Source organism: Melopsittacus undulatus, chromosome 5, assembly GCF_012275295.1.
Source record: "Melopsittacus undulatus isolate bMelUnd1 chromosome 5, bMelUnd1.mat.Z, whole genome shotgun sequence".
NCBI lineage: Eukaryota > Metazoa > Chordata > Aves > Psittaciformes > Psittaculidae > Melopsittacus > Melopsittacus undulatus.
This window is the reverse complement of record NC_047531.1, coordinates 823,381-846,511: the sequence shown is the minus strand read 5'-3', so window position 1 is coordinate 846,511 and position 23,131 is coordinate 823,381. Positions and strand designations below refer to the sequence as shown.

General features: G+C 47.5%; 1 protein-coding gene across 2 annotated transcripts; it reads right to left on the bottom strand.

Moving 5' to 3' along the window:
* Positions 1 to 2,699: 2,699 nt before the first annotated feature.
* GATA3 (GATA binding protein 3) lies at positions 2,700 to 21,257 on the bottom strand. Of its 2 annotated transcripts, none has more exons than XM_034063193.1 (5): positions 20,819 to 21,257; positions 17,626 to 18,162; positions 14,772 to 14,917; positions 9,203 to 9,328; positions 2,700 to 3,197 (listed from the first exon to the last, which is right to left on the bottom strand). In XM_034063193.1, exons 1-5 carry the CDS (start codon positions 21,057 to 21,059, stop codon positions 2,913 to 2,915), a joined length of 1,335 nt encoding a protein of 444 aa, XP_033919084.1. In that variant the 5' UTR covers positions 21,060 to 21,257; the 3' UTR covers positions 2,700 to 2,912. The 2 variants fall into 2 exon arrangements, with proteins under 2 accessions (XP_033919084.1, XP_005145012.1); XM_005144955.3 differs by having other exon boundaries at positions 2,794 to 3,197; positions 14,772 to 14,914.
* Positions 21,258 to 23,131: the final 1,874 nt, after the last annotated feature.

Genomic DNA, 23,131 nt, shown 5'->3' with positions numbered 1-23,131 from the left:
TCTCTCAAGCTTAATATCAGCAAAGATGATTATTTTCTTTGATTTGTCAGACTGAGTGGAAATAGCTTTACAGTTTGCAGATGATTAATTAGGAGCCAACAAGATCTCCATCTGCATCTCAGTAATTCTTTGCTCTATTTTGACCTTTGGTCTTTATGCTTAAAATACTCATTGAGTAAGCAGAAAGGTGATTAACATAATATTTTAAATGGGTGTTATTGTCTTTTTTTTACATGTTTATCAACAGAGAAGAAAGAATATACAACATTACAAAATAATTGCACTGTCTGTTCCACTTACATCTGCTAAATCCTTCTTTATGGTAGACATAGCTTAGCAGTTCACAGTTAATGAACTAGGTTCATTTTGAAACAGGGGAGAAAAGCACAAATAAGGTCAATTCTCTTCCCCTTCTCCTCCATTCCAAATCAAATGACTATTTGGCCTCTGTACAATCATCCTGAAAGTTTTGACGTGGTCTTTCTTATGTGAAACATCCTTACTCATGTGAGCCATCCTGCAGAAGATTAGACCAGGCCACTGTTAACCCTCTCCAGTTATCACCTCAGGGAAAGTGGGTTCAAAATAGCATCTGACACATGTGGTGATATATTTTCCATCCACCTGGCACAGAAAAACAGGAGTACACATATTTCTGGGTGAAAAAACTCAGTTATTTCATTCCATATCTAAATAAGTAAATAAATAAATAAGTCATTTGCAGGTCATGTCCATTGAGGTTTTTATGTTGTCTGGGGGGTTTTAAGCATTTTCTCACAGCTGTGGCAACCTCTGTCTTATCACACTATGCTTAAATCTCCAAATGGAGTGGGATGATAAGAAGTTTAACCTTTCATTTGGAAAGTAAATGCACAACCCTAATGATAGCATAAAGAAGCTGAAAGAGTAAATGCTAAGAGGAGGACCAATATCTAAGGATTAAACCATCAGAAATCAAATCAAAAGAACCAAACTTTGCTATCCACAATAATAATATTAACATAAATTGCATTATTTCAAATAAGATTCTTGCAGGAAGGGGCTGCCTGAGGGCCTTTGAAATCTGGGGAATTGACCTCTGTCTACTATCAAATCTGGCCTTTTGTCTCAGGTTTTGCCCATTCCTCCAAACACAGGGACAGGGTCTGGACCATCCATCTTGATTTCACATCAAGATCTCAACTATAGACCACCAAATTATATCACTGAGTACCCAATGGGCAGAGCAGAAAGCGCTTTTCCAGTTCCTGTCCATAGTCTCAGGGTATTTCCTAGTACTGCCCAAAACATATCCAGGATCATAAGGACCCTGCCTTATCTTTGCACTTATTCCAATCCCAAATTGTCCTCAATACAGGTTTGCCACCTTGGTAGCCATGATTCACTGAGACCAAAACGGACCCATTCCATATGGGAGCCTCACATTAGAAGGGGGCAGCAGCTGGGCTGAGATTCAAAGGGCAGGGAGCACACACTGGACATTGGGGTTACACTAACATGCAATCTATTTATTTGTGAGGGTTTTTTCCTTCCTTTGTTCTGTGTTTTTCTGATTCTCAAGCCACTACAAACACTGCTTTGGCTGTCAGCATGAGCACAGAGACGCACATTCCCGTATCCATGATAACTATGGAATAAATACCATCAAACCAACTTTAAAACAAAAAGAATAATAATAATAAACATATTCCCTTTCCCCAAGCACAAAACACTTTTAAGTCAACAGAATTTAATCTAGTTTATTCTCAAAAAAAAAAGGAAGAAAAATATGAAAACAAACCAAAAAAAAGAAAAAAAAAGCAGGTCTTATCACTAGCAGTAAATAAATTTGTACAACCATTCAGTCTGTATAATAGGATGAAATAAATCTACATCTTCCTTATTTTGGTGCATTGAATTATACATACAAACAACAATTACAGGAACTTGTTCACAATGCATATAGACCTGGAGAATGGCTATCTGAAAACCCCTTGTTGGCAATGTCCGCATGGTAACACTGATTGCCTGACACCATTGGTACTTCCTATGTAACAGGGCCTGTGGCCCCAAATGAATGATCCTCCCCTATAGGTTTTTATTGATTTAATGATTTATTTCATTAGTTAGTTAATGCATCATCCAACAACCGTTCTAGCCAGCCCCCCTCCCCCTTCCCCAGCAACCAAATAAAAAGAAACCAAACCAAAACCAGCAAATAAAATCAATCAAAGGAGAAGACATGGACTGGCAGTTGGTCCATTTGCTCATAAGACCGCGTTTCCTCTTGGTCAGCATTGTTTGTTTGTCTGGTTTGTCAATTGTCCTCCATTCCTCTTTATATTTTTGTCTGTTTTCCTTTAAAAAAAAACAAAAGAAAAATCTCTCGAAGTCCTTCATGCCTTTTTCTTTGTCTTTACAGCTCTCCAGATGCAATAAAGTCTTCCTCAATGTACAGTATTTCTTACAATATAAGTTATATGCAATGTTCAGCGCTTTTTACTTTATTTTATTTCATATTATTCTTTTTTTTCACAGCACTAGAGATCCTGTCCAATAGGGAATGCAAGTTCTGAATGGCTTATTCACAAATGGGATCCAGATTCAGTGGGTAAGAATACATAGAAGCCATAGTGAGTTCCTTTAAAAAGTGGCAAACATCACTTTTCTAAAACATTTTTTTAATTTTTTTCTCTCTTTTTTTTTCCTTTTTTTTTTCCTTTTTGTGTTTTTTTTTGTAGTTTTTTCTGGGTTTTTTTTTTTATTTTTTTTCTTTCTTATGCCTTCAAATAATCTTTTTTTTTTATATTCTTTTTTTTCCCCCTCCCATTTGATTCGGGACGTCAGACCCATAACCACACGCCTGCAAAAATGCAAGTATATAAAGTAAATCTCACTTTGAGACCGTAAGCATTCAGCAGGGGAGTCTCTTGCTAACCCATGGCAGTGACCATACTGGAAGGATGGTGAGGTCCGAAGGAGAGGCTGGATGGAGGATGCATCGGTGTCGGTGTAGTCAGCATGTGGCTGGAGTGACTGAAAGGTGAAATGTGGCTGATGGAGGACATGTGTCTGGAGAGGGCGGCGGGGTTAAAGGAGCTGCTCTTGGGAAAGTCTTCAAGGTTGTCATGGACCTTTTTGCACTTTTTGGATTTGCTAGACATTTTCCGGTTTCTGGTCTGAATTCCTTCTTTCTTCATAGTCAGGGGTCTGTTAATCTAAACAAAAACCAGTTATTTTTTTTGGTGCTTCCATCCCTTTTCCCTGCATCTCCATGGGATTCATGTGCCTAGCGCCACCCGAACAGCCAGCAGCCCCTCTCTTTCCTTTGTAAACCCCACACATGGCTACACAACTTCTCCCCCCTAACCCAAAGTTCAGATCCCACCAGGAAATGCCAAGTTTGGTTGACATATTTGAAGACAAGATGACAGAAAATTGCTGGCAATGCCTCAATGGAGCAAAACATACCCGAAAATATCCATCTCTCTGTACATTAAGTAAGTGCACCATGTTCAGGAATGAAACCAGTCATTATCACCTTGAAATATCCCCTGCAGACACCATCTTACCCCGAGGCTTCCTGACTGATCTAAAACTATCAGTGGCAATAGTTGCTGGGATTTCAGTGCTATGAGGGATCTCAGACTTTCACAGTGGCATTAAAGAGCTGGGCAAACACAAAAGAGTTGTGAAGAGTTTCACTATATTTTTTAATCTTTTTTTGTCTTTTTTAATTTATTTTTATCTTATTTTCATCTGATTTTTCTTCTTTTGAAAGGTTTTGCTTCAACCATCGTTTCAGGTTTACTTTAGCTGACCTGGGTTTATTTCTAAAGCCTTTCAGGTTTTTTGAGGGAGGTTGAAACGCATATCTGTGCTGCCCAGCAAAGCATTTTCTACTTTCTATACAGGCATATCTGTAAGAAAACTAAGCATTCAATTCTCCTGCATGATAGACACAGCAGCAATGACCATCTGCACATCCATCAGGGTTAGGAAACAGTAGCAAGGTCTGTTGGACCTCTTGTAAGAAACTCTTCCTACTGCACAGAGAGCCAGCATCACAACATGCATCAGCACAGGTGCCATGAAAGCCCCAAAGACCATATTTGGAGGGGGCTTTATGCATCCAATATCCATAAACAACCTAAAATATAAACGTGAGAGTCTACATGAGAAATTATATAGGTATTGCACTAGCTCCTGTGCAGAATTTCACCCACAGCAGAAGGCAGGAGAGCCCATCAATCACCCCAGGGCTGAACACTGCTTTTCATACTAAACGTGAGCACACAACAGGGCTGATGGATATTCTGCAAAGGGAGAAAAGGGGGAAAGAATGGATCTGCTATCCACCAGGAGCTACTATCTCAGCCCCAGTGAAGACAATGAAATGATGTCCCTGTAAGGGTCCTGAGCAGATCTTCACCCATAAGATCTTAAATCAGCACAAGGGACAAAGCACTCCCTTCTTCCAGATCACAGCAAAGTTTCACTTGTTGCTTATCGGCCACTTCCCAATGCCTTTCTCTGCTGCATGGGAATCATTCACGGATTTCTCTCACCGAGGAGACAAGGATACAATAGCTTCCTGTTATATATGGGGATGCAGGCACTGTGAAAGAAAGGACTGGGCTCATCTTCTCCAATTTAAGCATCCCAAAGTTTTTCATCCCCATCTGAATTAGTGACCTCAGGCTCCCTGTATCAGCAGTGATGGGAAAATTCATCTTGTCCTAAAAATAGGCTTATTCCTCTACCTATGGATAAGGGGAACCAGAGGAAGCAGCAATCCTTGCCAGCAGCTAAATGTAGAAAAGAGGAATCTGCCCATGTGCAGCCCAACAGCCCTGGGGTAGCAACAAGCAAAAACCTCATATGTCATGGGCTTTAAATACAACTTCACCCATCTCCCTGGCTTCCTGTCCTCAACAAGCAAATGAAGATATACACACAAGGAAGGCCCTTTGCTCCTGCTGTATGGCTGGGATGGGATATCTATGCCTGGCCTGTTTTAAGCCAGAGAGCAGGGATATGTTGTCCAGGTTCAAAGCTGGGAGGAAGCCCCAAGTGAGCCCCATCAGGCAGCAGTGTTAGAGGACAGGTGGAAGCCTCAGTCCCTGATGAACCCAGCTCAGATTTGGGTAGGCACACTTTAGCTTCCCCAGGTCCCCATGTGAATTCACATCATGACACACAGACTCAAGAGCATCTAGAATTGATTTCTATGACCAGACAGCAAAGGTGCAAGCTCAGGAGGTGGTGCTGGCAAAGTGACACCAGCTTGGTGCTGGGACTGGGGTTGTGCTGGCTCTTTGAGCACGCACAGGGTCTTGACCCTGTGTTGTTTGGTGTTGTGACCTGCAGGACAATGAGCACTTCCCCAGAGTGACATCTCTCGTGTCTCGCTCAAATACTAAGAACAGATTGGCCCAGACTATGATTTGATGCTAAACTTACAGGTGGGAATACCAGTTTTGCCATGGCGAGCAACTAGAAGCAGAAATGCCATCCAAGCTGTTAGCTGGACACATCATCCCGGTGTACGTGGTCTCACCATCCTAGCAGGTACCTGACCCAAGTGCCAAGCAGATAAGGACTCAGATAAACATCAGGAGGAAGACCAGCACAGTCACAGCAGCAAGCTGGAATATCTTCCAGTGACTTCAATGGTCAGTCACAGCAGAATTAAAGTAGTCCCCAACACATCAAAGCTGTGGCCACGTCTCTGTTTCTGGGGTAGGGAAACAAGAGACCCAGAGGGAAGACCTTCTCCATGAAAATCCATTGTGATAAAAATGACAAACACATGCTAAATTAAAATTAAACCAGCCCAGTGCATGTATATGAAATTCATTAATTTCAGATGGAGCCAATTAATTATGGGCATGGATTATGCTCTTTGTTTTATCAAATGCAAAACACCAACTGCTCTGCTCTTGGGACGCACAGCCCTACTTTAGGATATTGTGAAAGTGGTCTTTTCTGAGGACTTGTACCAAAAACAACGGCAACTCACTCATTCCTATGGGCACAGGCCAGCCTGATGTGCACCTCCAGCAAGGTTCCCTCCCCCCTGAAGTGAGTGAAGGCTCATCCTGCTTCTAAGAAGGACTAAAACAACAATGAGAACCTCACATTCAACAGATCAAATCCAGGGGATAGTTTGATCTTGCTCTGACTGAAGACAATGGGATTTTGCCATTGACCTCAATAAGGTCCTGCCACTGGCATGGATTTATCCTTCAGACATAGTCATTACAATGTGGGGTTAATCTTGCAGACTGGCTGTAGCATAGAAAGCACTCTGGGATGCCACAGGCTGAAAGGCACTGTATCAGTGTGAAACATTAGTCATTGTTAATACTGGTGTTAATGGAGCCTGTTCTCGTTAGGAGAAACACCAGCAGCTTCACTAAATGCACCCCGAGACTATTATGATTGTTGCTTATATCCTACTGGCAAATGGGTTTGCTTAAGCTGTGGGAATCAACAGTAAAACAAACTGATAAAGCCCCATGAAAAAAATAACCCCATAACAAAAAATAGCCTTTTCAATGCAAATGTTCCCAGTGTGGACTTAAAAACTGGGTAAGTTTCACCTTCAGATCAATCCATTAAAATACCGTAAAAATCTGAAGGCCCAAGAAAAATTCATTAAACCCAATACAAAGAAACAAAATGGGGAGGAAGGAAGATAAAAACAGCCTTGAGTTTAATGTAACATAACCTGAAACAGGGTTAAAGTATCTCACAAGCATCTAAAGACCTTTCACTGTCATTGATGCAACACCTGTGCAGACACTCAGGTGTTTGGGATGGACAAGCTACACTGAGTATTCTGACACCTCTATTGATGGAGAACCGATGCAGGTAAGGTACATACAGGGAGCAGGACCACAGCCTTCATAAAGGGGTCTTGCCCTTGAACACACCAGACCAATTTGCTCCAGCCAAGGAGCCTTGTTCATGTGCAACCACCAAACTTCCTCCCTGCCTAAAGGTTGATGCTGGTGCCATCCACCTCACAACAGCCAGAATGAGAAGGCACCCCCATGAGGCTCTCCCAGCCTTACCACTGCTCACAAAAGTCTTACTCCTGAAGTATTTGGCTCCTGAAGCATAATGTGGAATTCAAAGTCACAACCTCTAAAGCAAGCTGGGCTGCAGAGCAATGTTCCAATGCTCTGCCATCATGGACCTAACTGAGATAACTAAGCGTCACCTTAAAAAAGTAAACTCAAAGGATCTACCCACTCACAGCCAGTCTTTGGTATCCTTGTCTAGTTATATTGTTCACACAGCATCTCAGTCCTCTAGGGGTTACATTTAAGAAGGCCCCATTAATGGAGTTTCTCGTAAGGCAAGATACTACTTGACTTTGCTAAGTAGCTGTGCTGAGCTTTTCAGCAGCTGTCAGTGTTTTTAATGAATATGAAAACAGTTCCAATGTGCTCAAGGCCTGCCCCATGTCACAGATTTCACAGCTGGATCGGAGTTTCCCTAAACAGTGGGCCTAGGGGGTCAATTCAGGACAACTGGGATCACAGCGTTAGCATGGAAAAGAACAGGATGTGCTCTTGCAGCACATTTCTGGAGAACCTCAGCATCCAGGCACCATTCTAGACACCTTAAAGGGGATTCTTCCAGTCAGGTAACACATCTGAACCCATCATTCTGCCACTTTTTATAGCTGTAGGGAGAAACTACACCTCCTTCAAGGGTAAAAATCATCTCATCCAAACAAAGGCGAGGTGTCAAAGGTGTCAGGTCCAACCTGAGAAGAGCCTGTCTTTGTCAAAGGGCTTTGCCAAGGCACAAGGGGAGCAGCCCAGGTATAGGTCTCCCTGTCTGTCTCCCAGTCTATATAAGTCCTACTACTGGTGGCTACAAGGCCAAAATGAACACACAAGCACAGACTCCTCCAGTGAATCTGGCTGACCTTTCTCCCTTCTTGCCATGGAAATAGCAAACAGAACACTTTCTTGTGGTAGTCTCAGAGCTTTCACTCTGGGTCCACCCCCTTTGTTTGCAGTGACCACATTGAGAGTTTGATGACAAGCTTGGCTTGCTACATGGGACTCGAAACGTGCTGAGACGCGTGATCACTGCAGGGTAAACACGTTTTCCTGTTTTCCAACAGAGATGCCTCTCACAAACAGGTGAAAATTAGCCTGGTTGACAGTTAGGTTTTCGTTTTTTGTCCTACTTAATCCAAACTTGTTTACTCATCACAGGAAACCAAAGGGCTTGAAATAACAAATGCAGGGGACTAAGACACCACGAGGGTTGGGTGCTCCGGGAAACCCGATCTGTCTTTGATGTGTTTGCATGGGTGGACAGAAGGGCAAAACATAGCCTGAGATTTCCAGGCCCAACATAAAGCAAAGAAATTGAAAGTCTTCCCTTCTTCTGACATACTAATTATTCTAATGCCACATGTGGAGTGAGAGTAACAGGAGTAGCCTTAAGACTCCTTTATTAGCAGTATTATTCAGTAGAAGAATTTTTAGATCCCTTTTGCTCTTTCCCTGGGGCACATATCCCTGGTTCCTGCAAGCTGGCTTTGCATGGAGACATTAGATTAAATCTGCCAGCCATTTCATTTCATTTTTCCTTCCCTTCCATGACAGATGCTTTAAAATTCACATCACAGGTTGAACAGACTCTGCAACCCACTAACTAAATCAAGTCCTTTTTGGTTTAGGAATCACTTGCGTCAACTAGGGCAAAACACAAGACCTAAATAAATCATCTTTGGGGATGGGCAGAGGGACGGGACAAAGGCAGCCACAAACCCAAGAGAGATCTAAATAGTTGCTGGCACATTTTGCCTTTTTTCCAGAGTCTGTATTTGCTGGACGAACCAAGCTATGCCTAGAAGGGGTATCAGCTTGCAGGACGGCGTGTTGTCTTTTCCAACACACTGAGCCCAATCAGCAGAGGATAATGTCTCTCTGTGTTGATCCACCCCTCCTTTCTTGGCTCAGGCATGGGAAAGCTCTAACATTACCCACGGACAGCCCTGTTTTATACCTCCCCTAGTCAGATCAGCTATGTTGGAGGGGATGCCGGCTCATCACTCCAACTCCTAATGTCCCCAAAGGGATAAAGGAGGCATCAGCACTACCAGCGCCTGGAAAACCTTAAGTCAGGGAAGAGTATAGAGCATCGAGCACCACAACTGGGGCCCGGTATGGAGTGTTACAGTCACACTTACATTGTGCAGCTTGTAGTAGAGCCCGCAGGCGTTACAGACGGGATCACCGTTGGCATTTCTCCTCCACAGGGTGGTAGTGGTGGTCTGACAGTTCGCGCAGGACGTGCCCGCCCTCCTGGCTGCAGACTGCAGGGAAGGAGTGGGGAGAGAAGGGGAAGGGAAGAAGAGAAAAACACCCATGTTAAAAAACCATATTAAAAAGGGAAAGAAAAAAGATGCCATCATCAAAATCTCCAGGAAATAAAACATCAACAGGGACCTCCAGAAACCAGCTTGGGAGAACGAATAGTAATTCTGCAGAACAAAGGAAAAAATCCCCATGGTACTTTAATCCCAAATTATATATGAACTGAATCAGGTGCCAAAGGGCATCCTAAAAGTGAGCGCTAAACCTCTGATAGAACTCATCAAAATTAGCAGCGCTGGCACAGCCCATTCCAGAGGGGAAAATATTATTTAAATGCCAACATGTCTTTCCATCTTAATTCTCTCAGACCCCCCAGGGGTCTAATTCTGCAGTCAGGGCCTGAACCAACAGTTGCTGAAGTCAACGGCATGAGTCATGCTGGCTCCAGTGAGCACTGGGTAAGACCCGCACTGGGCATGGTGGGCAGCTGTTCGCCTGGTCCGACCGCAAGCACAGCTCTGTCCCGTCAATTCAGCTCGGCTTCAAAGGATACGGGCTCCAGAGCGGAAATAACACTGTGGCAAAGAGCAAGAATCACAACTTTTTAATTACACCCTCTTGCAGCCTAAACCTTCATGTTTATTTAAGGATTGGTAATGAGCCTGAAAGAAGAATTTACCATTTCATAAAGGGGGAGGAACAAGGGGAAAAAAAAAGTCTACGTGTCAGAGTGTATACAGAAGCTTTTTTGTTAGCTGTGATAATGATTTAGGGAAGCCAAATTTAGCCAAGTCGCTCTCCTTTCACATGCATGAATTCATGCTTCTCATTTCAAAACTGTAACTTCAGCAAACAAATTGTCCTTCTGCCACTGAAGGAGCAAAAGGAGTTTGTAGACTTCCATGTGAATGCCTATGCATGTTTGCGTGTGTGCAAGTGCCTACAGCTCCTAAAATATTAGAGACCTTTAGATCCCCGTCCTCTCTTTTCTTCATCAATATGACACACTCCCAGAGCTCTGATTTCATCCCGATGCGTCTCTTTCAATGGGACTGCTCATGTGCTTAAAGTTAAAACATGTGCTTAAGCGATTTGCCAGATCATAGCAATGCTTGGCACCTTGCAGAACTGAGCCTTTAATGCTCCCTTTTGTGCTCTTACTGTTTCACATTTACCCCTCACCCCACACAGCCGCACACTGTAGCACATCCAACATTTAAAAGAGAAAATAACGCATCTTTGGATCCCGTTCAACAAACCCAAAATGCAAACACGGACACTGGCACAGCGCGAGCGTTTATACCGGCTCTTGTTAGGTCATGTTGCAATTTTAATCATAATTGAATGCGGCGTAGGTGGAGAGAGGACGGGTTGGTTTTGTTTTAGATAAAGAAGTTTTCTTTCTTTTCCCCCTTTTAATTAGACAAAAAGGACTGCCTAAAAAATAAATAACGCAATGCCCATGAGCATTAGGAAGCATTACAGAGCCCTGGATCCGACAGCAAACAACTCTCACTGCCTGCCCATGGGGACAATTCCATTTTGCCTGGCCATAAACCACGCTGAAATGAGCCGATCTCAAGCCTGAGGAGGCCTTCAGCTGACTGTTCCACGCTGATGACAAGCAGGAGCTGGGAATAGCACATGGGTCTTTGGTTAGAGAAATCCCAGCGCCAGCAGAAGCTGAAGCATCCCATCACCAACAGCAGAGCCCCAAACAGATGCACGCACACACCTCTGTCCTCTCTTCCTCCAGACCATGCCACGGCACCAAATTTGGTTCCCATCAAAATCACCAGGTTAATACACACACATCAAATGCAGCACAGACACAGCCAACTGCAGAGCCTGGCTCTCACCGAGACAAGTCTGGAGGTCTTTGCCCCATCAGCTCCCAACAGCACGGGTGGCTCAGTGGCTGAATTGAGTCTCTCGATGGCAGCTTTGCCCTTATCAGACCCAAAAATCAAGCCTAGGGAAATTTCTGAAAACCAGTGATATTTGACTCAGCCCACACAGGGGAAACATCCCCTTTGAAGATATTTGGGGTTTCTACACGGCGCTCGCCATAATTTCTCTTATGGCAAGCATGTTTAAAAGACATGCCTGGTCACCACCTTGCTACCTTCAAACAAACTCTTGACATTAAATAAGCAAATAAATCACAACATCCACTGTCTTCTCTAAAACCTCTTCCATCTGCCATGTTTTCCCTACAAAAATGCAGCATCATGAGCTGCATGTTTTAAACTCTTTTGGGCCCAGGCTGTACCTTTTATGCTGTACCAACTTTTGCTGGAGACACCAGCAGCAAGCAGGAAACAATGAATAATAACGCTATTGTAAAACCTCCCAACAGTGGCATCCACTGATGCTAATCACCAACCCCAGCCTGGCCATGCAAGTAGTGGGATGACTAACAGGGTGCCCCATACCACCTGCAGGACCCCATGGCCCAGCTGCATGTGAGCGAGGGCACAACTTCAGAAGTGGTGGTAGTGATGAGAAGGTGGAATTGAGGATGATGTGGGAAGAACCACGCGCTGATAAAGATGCTTAATTAAGGGGCATATTCAGTGTCTGGATTTGCATGGGGTACCCACAACACTGCAAGCATCAGCTAAATGCGGCTGCATGTGCAGGGGCCTTCTGAGAAACTGGTTATAATCCTTCAAAAACCAGCATGACTGAACACAGAAATGGAAACCTCTGCATCCACATGGATAGGAAAAGGAAGAAAATCTAAAGGAAGGTTTTATCTCAGAAACAGCAGTTATGGGACTGCCATTGGTTTCAATAGGGATGGGAATGGTCTCCAAGAGGCCTGTAGACCCTGTCTACAGACTGTGGTGGTGTGGTACTAGCCGCCTGTTACTGCAACATCTCCAGATCTTCTCCCCAAGATGAAGCAGAGCTGTCTAGGCCCCCTCAGCCGACAAAACTCAATCCATCCTCCCTAAAGGAAGCCCTTACAAGGACACCCATTGAATTTAATGAACCTTGGGCTGGGTTCTCAGCATCTAAATCATTTATTTGCCTTCTTTCTCCCACCCATTGGAGTCCTTTCATTAGCTTTAGTATGCCTAGGATCAGAGCCTATGAAACCAGACCAAGGTCACGCACCAGAATTGCAGTAGTGGCAGAGGAGCACACACTGGATCCCCAGCCTGACCCTCCATCACATGCCACCTTCCTCAGCCCACTCGCCTCCACAAGTGAGGAAAGATCAAGTCAAGCTGCAGATACACATCAGCGTCGATGCACATGAAAAGCAAATAAGGGCCCAGCTTTTGTGTCTTCTAGGGGAAATAAATAGAGATACAAACAGTATCAGGAATGTTTCTTTTGGGTTTTTTCTCCCCAGGCAGTGCTGGATAAAAAATATATAGAGAAAATTCCAAAGTTCCCATTTAGCAAAGACCACGTTTAAAGAACGGGAACTTTCTGTAACGTAAACTTTAACTAAAATGCGCTAGATTGGAGTGATTATACAAGGCAAGGTCTCTCCTTACTTTTTTCTTTCCCTTTCCTATTCCCCCCCCCAAGAATGACCTTTTACAATGTATTTATTTTATACAGTTCATTTACATGTGCCGGGCTGAGGGTGACTCGGGACATTCTTTCATGGTTTCCATCAGACAGTGTTCTGAAAGCTGCTCTCCCCCCTGTCTCTTCCCAGGCCGCTTTCCTATCCTGCCTCCCCCTCCGCTTGTTTGGAATACGCTCAAGCTCCTGTGTGTTTGGGCTGGGGGAAACAGAGCTGTTGTTTTAGGAGTTATCTCCAGGGCTCAGATATCCGGAAGCTTTTTCCTAGGAAGTTCACTTTACACATAAAGAGAGAACGAGGAGGAGGGAAAAAAAGGAAGGAAAAAGAAACGAAGGGGGGTGTTTTTAAGACCAAGGGCCGGGGGGAGGAGGAGAAGTCAGCAAAAAGAGGCTGCCCAAAAAGAAGCAAAATCCCAACCTCTACTTCCCTCCCTAGAAAGCTTTTCCTTTTCTCTAACAAGGCTGTGAAAGATGAAGGAAACCAATGTTTTCCTATGCAGGCTTTTCCCGTATAGGAGAAGTTCCATCTGTGGGAAGTTTGGGGGTGGAGGAGTAAACCCACGTCTTCCCCTAAACCCACACAGCCAGGCAGAGCTGCCACCCCTGCCCCTTGCAGTGCAACCCCTCCTGGGGCCGTATCCTGCAAACGCTTCCCAGCACCTATGGGAATAAAGCTGGTCCAATAAAGCCAGTCCAGTTCTGCAAGTGAGGAAGCTGAATCTATGCCTAAGAGTTGAGCCTCCGAAGCCCTGAGCACCTTCATGGGGAATACAAGGTCCATAAACCTTGTATTACCACTCTCCTTCCTGCAGGATCCAGCCATCCCAAGCACAAGCCTTATGCGAGGCTGGATCCATCCATCACCTCAGAAACTCCATGGAGAGACAAGAGCTACTTTTCCTCCGCATTTTCCGTGGCCTCCAGGAGCCCATCCACATTTTGAACAATAATGAAACCAAACGTGCCCCAATTCAAAACATTCAATAACTTCCCAAGCAGGGAACATATTTTTCCCCCCACTTTGATGTATATTTTCCCCTTGTGGTTTGCCTGATTATTTGCCAAATCTATTGCAATGCATTTATTATCCATGCCCACAGCTTCCAGACCTCTTTGTGGCTTCCAGGGAAATAAGTAAGTAGATCACTGGGGATGCTGTAACTTACTGCCTGGACACTGTACAGTCCTGAGGCTTGCAACTAGGACTTAAATATAGCTATGCATTTTGTCTTCCTCCAGCTTTTATGACCCCAGGTACACATTCAGCTTTACACACTCACCAGCCTTTGTCATCCCCTACCTTGTGTTCCTGCTCACACCAACTCAGAGAAGAATAACATGATTTTAGACCCACATAGTTGAGGTACAAATGACCACACGTGGCACAATGAGCATAAGCCAAGAACCTTGCAGGACCAAAGTCCAGGCGATGGCCTAGCGGTACCCAGTACCTGGCTTAGGTCTCCTTTCCACGACCCAGCCAACCAAAGGGGATGGAAACACACTTGGAAAGGGAAACACAATAGTGTGGAAAACCCAGGAGAAATCCTGTTCTCCTGATACTAATCTCTTCAGTCACTAGGAAATGATTACTTTGCCCTTAGCCCATGGGAAGAGCCACTGTCCCCATTGCCCCATCCCAAAGAGCACTGGGGAGGCATCTGCCCCATTGTGACCTGGGGGAAAATTCAATCCTGGTTTACAGGAAGCTCTTGGTCTTGATTTTTAACCTGTTTTCACTTTGCAAGAGGGCCAAATAACTGAGACCCACAGCAGCTGGGAGCACCACTCCGAGCATCCCCATCTCCCAGCCCTCTGATGTCCATCCTGAGCTGCAGACAAGAAGCAAAAGTTGCAGAAGAAGGTAAAGAAAGAATGAAATGGAAGGAGACTCACCAGCCTTCTCTTGGGTTTGATCAGGGGCCGGTTCTGCCCATTCATTTTGTGATAGAGTCCACAGGCATTACACAAATAGTGCCCGGTGCCGTCTCTTCTCCACAGAGGGGTTGAGGTAGCCCCACAATTTACACACTCCCTGCCTTCTGGAAACAAGAGAGCACATAGTTCACTTAGGGAAAGCAGAGGTAAAATAGGCTGGGAAAAGGATGCCCCCAAAATAAAACAAATCCATACAAGTTGCAGCCCTGTCAGGCCTTGACAGACCTGTCCAAATGCAGGATGTTCAAGCAAGATTCCAAGGCCATGGCTGAGCAACAACCCTGGCATCCCATCCGCCTCCCCAGCATCACCCCACAGGCAGCATCAGGCCCATGTCCCAGCAGAAGAGGGATGGTGACACTGACAACCCAAACCCCATGGTGGCTCAAGGGGTTCCTTTGTGGCAGGATGACAGTTCCCCCCCCTCATCTCTGGATTTAGGGATTCTACAGCCCTCCAGCCACAGCATAGATGTTGCCATATGGGCCAGGCAAACCTTGGCAAGCTTTCCAAGGGGCCTCCATCCCTTTCCCCCGAGATGGATGGATGCCCAATGTAAGTCCATGCCCCCTTTCCAAGAACCCCAGGGTCACTCCTGCAGCACTGCCCCAGCTCCCATGAGCCTGACAAGGGAGAATCTTCCTTTAGCCTCAGGTTAAACCTCATCAAGGCCCCCAAAATAATCACATCTCAACAACCAAAACACCCCCTGGCTCCAGTCAATACACAACCACTCTGCCAATATCTGCTATTGATTAATTTGCAATTAAGCTTCCACCACCCAACTTGTGGAAACATCTCTGGCCTCCCTATCACATCCTCAGCCTGATGCTCGATCCCCAATATTTGGGATGCCAAAAGACCCTAATAAGAGTCTTTTCCTCTTTCTTCTCCTTTTTGCTACCTCTCTATCCTCTTCCTACTTATTGAGGGGTCTCCCGCAGCCCAACCTTGGAAAAGGCAATTGAGAGGGGGTGCAGGAAAGCAACTGAGCTACTTTCAGAGGTTTGAAGAGTATTTTTGTTGGGCGTTTGGTATATTTGCGTCGGTTTCTTTGCACCTAATGACACTCTTGGCCCATGTGAGAGCAGCAGAAGACCTGAGCCGGCCAGAGCAGAGCTAACTCAGCACAGAGCCGGCTCGCCGCTGCCCCAGCCTGCGCTGCATTCAAACAAGAGACATCCGCGCCCTAACCACAAACGGCAACCGTTTTTCCAGAGCCTTTGCACTGAACCCCTCTCCTCTCACCACCCTCCAAAACACAACAACAACAAAAACCTCTCTTTTTGCAGCCGTTTCTCCCCCTTTCATCCTGCAAAAACAGCCCATTCCCTCTCGTTTTCCTCCAGCTCCAACCCTCTTTGTCTGCGAGCTTCCCAGCTTGCTAAAATCAACTTTCAAAGCAAGGAACACAAATAGGTGTTGCTGCTGGGGCTGGGTTATCACAAGCCGCAGATGTCTCTCTAGAAGGTAAAGCAACAGAAAGTGGCAAAAGGAAAACAACGAGGGGGGCGGAGGGGGAGACGGTTTGAAAATACCGCGCAGCCGGTGCCCCTGCGGGAGCTTGGCCCGTCCCGGCATCAACCGGTCCCTACCCCGACACAGCACCCGGTCCGTACCGGGGCCAGGCTGCGGGCCGCTCCCGTTAATACCCAGGTCGTTTTGTCCCCCTCCGGTTAAACGGGGGCAGCCGCTGCGGGGCTGTTTGAGCCTCTGTCCCTCTCTTTTGTTTCACTCCATCTCTCTCTCTCTCCACTGCTTTCATGTACAAAACATACAGGTCTGGGGTTTTTTGTCACTCTAACCGCATCCGGACTCTATTAAAGTTCCTGGCGCTGGATAAACAATGCAACTGTCGCGTGCAGCAGTCTGAAAATAATTGGATTAGCTCAAACATATCAGCTAAATAGAGACAGTCCCTGCTCAGACAGACAGAGTAAATGTCACCCTGGAAAAAACCCTGAAAACTGATCTCATTCATGCCAGGCAACCCTGCAGCAGCCTCCTCGGAAAAAGAAATAGAGAGAGAAAAGAGAGTTTTGACTAATGGCCCTTTCCTCTGCACACACATACACCCCCCTCGCTGCACACAAGCCTCCAAACACGGGGAGTTCAGCCATGGGGACCCGCACCCGCACTCCGCGGAGTGCACAGAGCGCTGGGACACCCCGGGTCCCCCCATCCTGAGCCCTTCGGTCAGCTTTGAGGTGGTGCGTTAGGGATGGGCAAAGTCCTTGGATGAATATGGATGGGGCTGGAGGTGGGCAAAGCCCTTGAATGGAGGTGGATGGGGGTAGGGGATGCCTCCGGGTGCTCACATCCCCCTCCCACAAGGGAAAACCCTCTCCTTGTCTCTGGGGAAGAGGCCCTGGGAAAAGCGAGGCGGAGAGGGCAGGCAGGGGAAGTTGGCCGGGATTTAGTACCATGATTAAAATACAGAGATACACTAATGCTGCGGTTCCTTGGGTTTCGCTTCCTCCTCAGGCGCCGGAGCTGAGCGCACCGGGGGCGCCTGGGGAGGAGGGAGTAGACAGGACCTGAGCATCCCCCGGCCAGGAGCCCTGAGGAGCTGGGGTGATGCCCGACAGGCCTGGGGCTGCACCCCAAGCCTGGCTGGCCAAGGGGGAGCTGCGTTATAAACCAGGGCAAGGTGAAATGTTGACCCCCAGCCCTGGGGCTTTCATCACACGGATGCTTGTGCACATCCCTCTGTACGGGAAGGATAGGAGGTAGCCCTTGTCCTTTTGCCCTCCCGCTTTCCCAAATAACTTCCTCTCCCGAGCAATGGGCATGAAGAAGCCAAAAGCCCTACCTGTGCTTGACCGTGCTTTCGGTCGCGATTTACACCCAAACCCGGTAGGAGATCCTCCTAGGAGGCTACTGGGAGGAAAAAGTCCAGAGCCATATTCTGGGACATACGGCGGGTAGGTCGTGATGGGGTGATGAGCAGAGGAGGTGGCTCCTCCTAAAGAGGCCATGCTGCTCCGGGAGTGAGAGGACTCCAGCTTCATGGTATCGGCCAGGGACACCTGGTATTTGATGCATTCCTTCTCGTCCTGCCGGGTGGAGCCGGTGGAGCCGGGTGTGGAGATGGACGGATCCGGGGACACATCTTTCGGAGGGGTCGGTGGGAAGGTGAAGAGGTGCGGGCTGGAGTGGCCGGCGGATAAAGTAGAAGAGGATGCGGGTGGATAAACGGAGAGGGGTCCCGGTGAGCTGTGGTGGATGGAGGTCTTGGGGAAAGGGCTGAGGTTCCATGGGGAAGCGCTGTGGTGGCTGCCCAGCGCCTTGCTCCCGTCCAGCCAGGGCAGAGAGCCGTGCAGCAGCGGCGGGCGGCAGACCTGGCTCCCTGCGCGGAGAGAGCACAGCCGCACACCGGTCACACTCCCCTCGCCCCACGGACACACCGGGGGCCGGGATGGACCCCACTTCCCGTTAACACACACCCCACATCCCCCCTCCCCAAAGGGCTCTGCATCCCAAATGACATCGGATGTAAAACCCCGCTCCCCTTTAATAAATCACAACTAAAAGAGATAGCCACGATCCCTCTCGGGGATGTTTTCCCCCCCCCCGGGACATGGAATTTGCCTTCACTGTCACCCCTTCCCAGCCTCTGGAGCGAAGATCCTGCCTGAAATTGCCAAGACCCCGCTGCAGAACTCATTTCATTTTTCTTAGCTGGGAAATAACTTCCCGCACGCTGCCTTGGGCTATAAACCTTGGGAATATCCTGGCCAAACGAAGGAGACCAGAAGGTGCCATCAAACTTGACAACAACCATCCCAACAGAGCCGATAAACTTTGTAAACTGCCCAGTTTGTCTCTTTTCTGTCCCCCCCCTTTCCCATGAGGCTGCACATAAATGTCAGGCGGCTTTTTCATGGCGATATGGCACAAGAACAGAGCGCCCACTGTCCCGAAGGAAACTCTTCATCCCTTTCTTATGACGGGAGATCCTTCACTTGTATTTTAACAGACAGACCTGGGCTTTGAAATAGACACAGAATAGATTTACTAGGCTAGATTTACGCAGTCAAACCTATTTTTCTCCTTGGGTTATAAATGTTCTTAAGGGATGGTACCTAATAATTTAAATTCATCTTTGCCTTCGCTATAAGAAATAAAACTATATCCCAAAAGAAAACCAAATCTACCCAAAATCCCCAGCAACTCGTGCAAACGGCTATAAGCTGAAAACCACAGTTACTCAACTGGAAAAGAGCAAGTTTGTGCCTGCTAATAGAGCCCTGGAAAAGGATTTGACATCTAGAGAGCCTCAATCTCTGTAGGTATCGTGATATGTGTGTAAAGGCTGCTAAATATACAGAAGGAGAGATGCAAACAGAGATCTACAGAGCCAGGGAGGGTTAAGGAGCCGGTGCAGTGTGGACACGTATGTTTGCATGGGAGCTTGTGAGTGTCTAGAGAATCTCCAAGCTACTTTTGCACCGTTTGTGAACAATACTGAAAGTAACTGCTCGAAAGGAAGGGAAGGTGGGTTATACGAATAGAAAGGGTCAAGATTCATTATCTTCTCCAGGAAGTAACACAGTAAATAATATTCAGGCGAGATCAGAGAGACCGCATTTCCACTTTCTGCTGATATATTGGGGGAAAAGAAGAGAGAGAAATGCAAAGAAAGAACGGACAAAGGCTGCTGATCCTTAGAAATAATTGTTTTAAAGGGTCTAATAGCAGAACAATGCGGTTACTGAGCGGAGCCTAATGCAGACCCGCGCTCAACAAGTAGCTGAGGGCCGGGAGCAGCCCCCTAACAGGCTTGCCTCCATCTCTGCTCACTTATCTCGCTTTCTGCTCCTTGATTTTGGGGTCATTTCCACTGCAAACCTCCGGTATTTAGATTTCGACAGGACAGAGACCATCCGGCTTCACAAATCACCATCTATTTTTCCCCTCCTTTTTTTATTTGAACTCTTTTCCCTATTTCCTTAACCTCACAGGTAAACTCCAGCTACAAACACTGCATCTCTCCAGCTCCTCCTAAAAGATGGCCCCAGAGCGCCCATCCCTCTGTGGACCTGGGCCCCATCGGCGCCAGGTATTTCACCTCCTTTCTAAAAGCTGTGACCCAGGAACTAAACTCACACTGTGGATCATTACCTTCCTGCAGGACCCTCAGGAAAACACAACCGGACTGATAACGACAGCAAGGCACTTATATTTTGTCTTTCTCCCTTATTTTTAACACACGCCGTGGTGAGGCCCTAGGTGCATGTGTGAAAGCTTCGACTCAAGCCCTAGCAAGCTTCCCGAGTGCCAATGGAATAACCCAAGCGTGAGGACAGCGGGGTCATCTTCACACCCCTGCTCCCCAGCCGGCTTTTCTGCCCCAGAGCAGCTTAATCGTGCAAAAACTAAACACCGCATGAAAACCCTGACTGTTCACCTAATTGAAGCGGGGCGGGGGCTGGAAAGAGGGGAAGAGGAATAAAGCAAGGGAAAGATGAAAGGGAGAGAAAGAGAAGGAAGGAGAGGGAGAGAAAGGGGGGAAGGGAGAGAGGTAAGAGAGGAGCATAAGAGAGCAGGATAAAGAAGGAAAGAAGTATAAATAAAAGAGGAAAAGAAAAAGAAAAGGGAAAGGGGTAAAGAAAGAGAAAAAGAAGGGAAATGGGTAAACAAAGGGGGAAAGAAGGGAAAGGGGAAAGAAAGAAGGGAAATGGGAGAAAGAAGGGAAAAGATAAAGAAAGATAGAAAGAAGGGAAAGAGGGGAAAGAAGGGAAATAAAAAGAAATAGAAAAGAGGAAAAGAGATAAGAGAATAAAAGAAATATAAAGAGAGGAAAAGGATATTTTAACAAGAAATAAGTAAAGAAAGAGAAAAGAAGGAAGGGAAGAACACAGCCTGGATTTGGGTTTATTTCCATCCAGCCAACCCCAAAATCCACCCGTAGCGTAGTTCCCCCGCTGCCGGGCCGCTGGGCTCGGGGCAGAGCGGAGCCCCGGGGGTCGGGGCCGGGATCCCGGTGTCTGCGGGGCACTCACCGTGATGGGCCGTGGGGTATCTCTGCACGGTGGCTCTCACGGAGTTGCCGTAATAGGGCGGAACGGGGTTGCCTTGTCCGTCGATATTAAAAAGTACATCCACTTCCTCGGCGAGAGGATACTGCGTGGGGTCCATGTAGGTATGGCCAAGCGTGGGGTGATGTGAGTCCGGGTGCTGCCCATTGAGCACGGCAGGGTGGTGGTGGCTCACCCACCGCGGCTGGTCCGTGGAGACCTCCATCTTCCGCGCCCGCTGCTCCGCCGCTGCTCTTCCTCTCTTCCTCCTCCTCAGTAAGGCACGAAGGGAGAGACGCTGCTGGAGTTATCGGGAGCGGGGGGAAGTGCTCGGCGAGTTTGGGAATGCTTTCTGGTTAAGTTTGGTTGGAAGTGGAAGGGAGGGGGGGATGGTGAGAAAAGGTCGATTCCAAAAAAAAAAAGTGAAAAAGAAAGAAAAGGAAAAAAAAAAGAAAAAATAAAGTAAAAAAAAGAAAAAAAAAAAGAAAAAAAATTTAAAAAAGAAAACAAACTCAGGGGATAAAAAACTCTACGAATTGAGATCCCCTCAGTATCTTCCGCTCTTCTGCAGATGTTTCTCTTCTTTGATCACCTGTAACGAGAAAGAGGAAAGGGAAGGAGCAGAAAGAGAGAGAGGAGGGAGAGGCAAGAGAGAGAAACGTGCTTGAGAAGTTCTGAACTTTAGCACCTGACTTTTTAGGCAGGAGAAGACCCATCCCATCCCTCGGCAGCCATCCCTGGGAAGCGCCTGCTCTGCCCTGGACCCACCTCTCCCAGCGCCTCTTTCTCTTTCGCTCTCTCCCTGCTCGGAGCAGCTCTCACCGCCCTCCTCCTGCTCTCGCTGGGTTATTGGGGGTGGGTTTTTTGGGGCTCTCTCTCTCGTTTTGTCATCGCGGTTGTTTGTTTGTTTGTTTCTTTGCTCCGTTTGCACCTGAGAGGCTCCAGCGGCTCAAGCTGGTGAGAACTTGTGCCCTCCTCTGCTCCGCAGTCACTTTGATTGCTCATTAATTATTATGCAACCGAGAAAGGGGGAAAGAAGGGGGGAAAGAGAAAGGAGAAGGGGGGGATCCAAGGGGGGGGGAAGCGATGCAGAAGGGGGTGTGGGTGCAGGAGAAAAGCAGAACGGGGGGAAGAGGAGGAGGGGGGGGGAGAGAAAGAAAGCGACAAGTTGCTAAAGAAATTGCGCACAAACCTTGCTGGAGAAGCAGTGTGTGACCCGGGAGGGATGAAGCTGAAAGTGCTTGATCAGATCAGATTGTGCTCGCTCGCTCGCCCTATTTTTTTCTTTTTTTTCCCTATTTTTTTCTCCCTCTCTCACTTTTTTTCCCCTTTTTTTCTTTTTTTTTTCTTGGTTTTTTTTTCTTTTTTTTTTTTTCACAGGGCAGGCATTCTTTCTGAAAGGAGCAGGATGGCGCCAGCCGGCTCAGTGCTTACAGACAGCTGTGGCGAGACGCAACTTAAGGAGGTTCCAGTGTCATAAGCCCGGGGGAGGCGGAGCCTGTCCCCGCCCGCGGAGGGGACTTGCGGGACGCACCGGCCGCCCCCTCCGGAACCCCCCTTTGGACCAACTTCGACTCTTCCCCCCCCTTTTCTCTTTAATGATTTCATAGTTTCCCCTTTTCTAAGGAGGAAAAGTTTTCCTGCTCGCTGGCAAACTGTGTCAATGCCCATTCCGGTGGGACGGGACCGGTTCTCTTCTCCTGCAGCCATCCCTGGAAGGGGCAAGAGAGACCGGAGAGCCCCGAGAGCAGCCGGGATGAGTCGGGATGTACCGGCAGGTGCAGGACCTCGGGGAGCTGCCCCTGCTCCTACAGCGGCGGGTTTAGAACGGCTCGTCTCGTAAAGGATTTAATTGCTATTAGTAAGGATATACGCGCAGGGAACGGCGGCGTGTGGGAATAACACGGTTTTGGGGTAGTTTAGGGTGGTTTCTTTCACGTTTTGCAGGAGATCCCAATGTGGGACAAGGCGAGGAGCTCGGGGAAGGGAAACTGAGGCCCGAGGTGGGCTGAGAAGACTGCGGTGAACCGGTCCCTACCCCGGTCCCTACCCGAGTCCCTACCCCGGTCCCTATCCCGGTCCCTACCCCGGTCCCTATCCCGGTCCCTACCCTTGTCCCGGCCCCAGTGCCTCCCAGTAGGAGCCGCCGCCACCGCTCCCGCAGCCAATGGGGGGCGAGCAGGAACTGGGGAGCCGGCCCCAGGAGGAGCTGATTGGCTGCGGGCCCGAGCCCCGCCGGCCGGGCCGGGCGCTGCGTTGAGCCAGGGCATCCCCTAGCGGCCCCGACGGCATCGCGGC

Bases quoted from the DNA above. Each gene is read 5' to 3' on its own strand.
- GATA3 (XM_034063193.1), bottom strand. From the start codon at position 21,059: ATGGAGGTCTCCACGGACCAGCCGCGGTGGGTGAGCCACCACCACCCT. The intron at 14,918-17,625 runs GTAGGGCTTTTG...TCTTGTTTCCAG, and splicing joins GAAAGCACGGTCAAGCACAG to AAGGCAGGGAGTGTGTAAAT. The intron at 3,198-9,202 runs GTAAGTGTGACT...GTTTTTGTTTAG, and splicing joins TCTACTACAAGCTGCACAAT to ATTAACAGACCCCTGACTAT.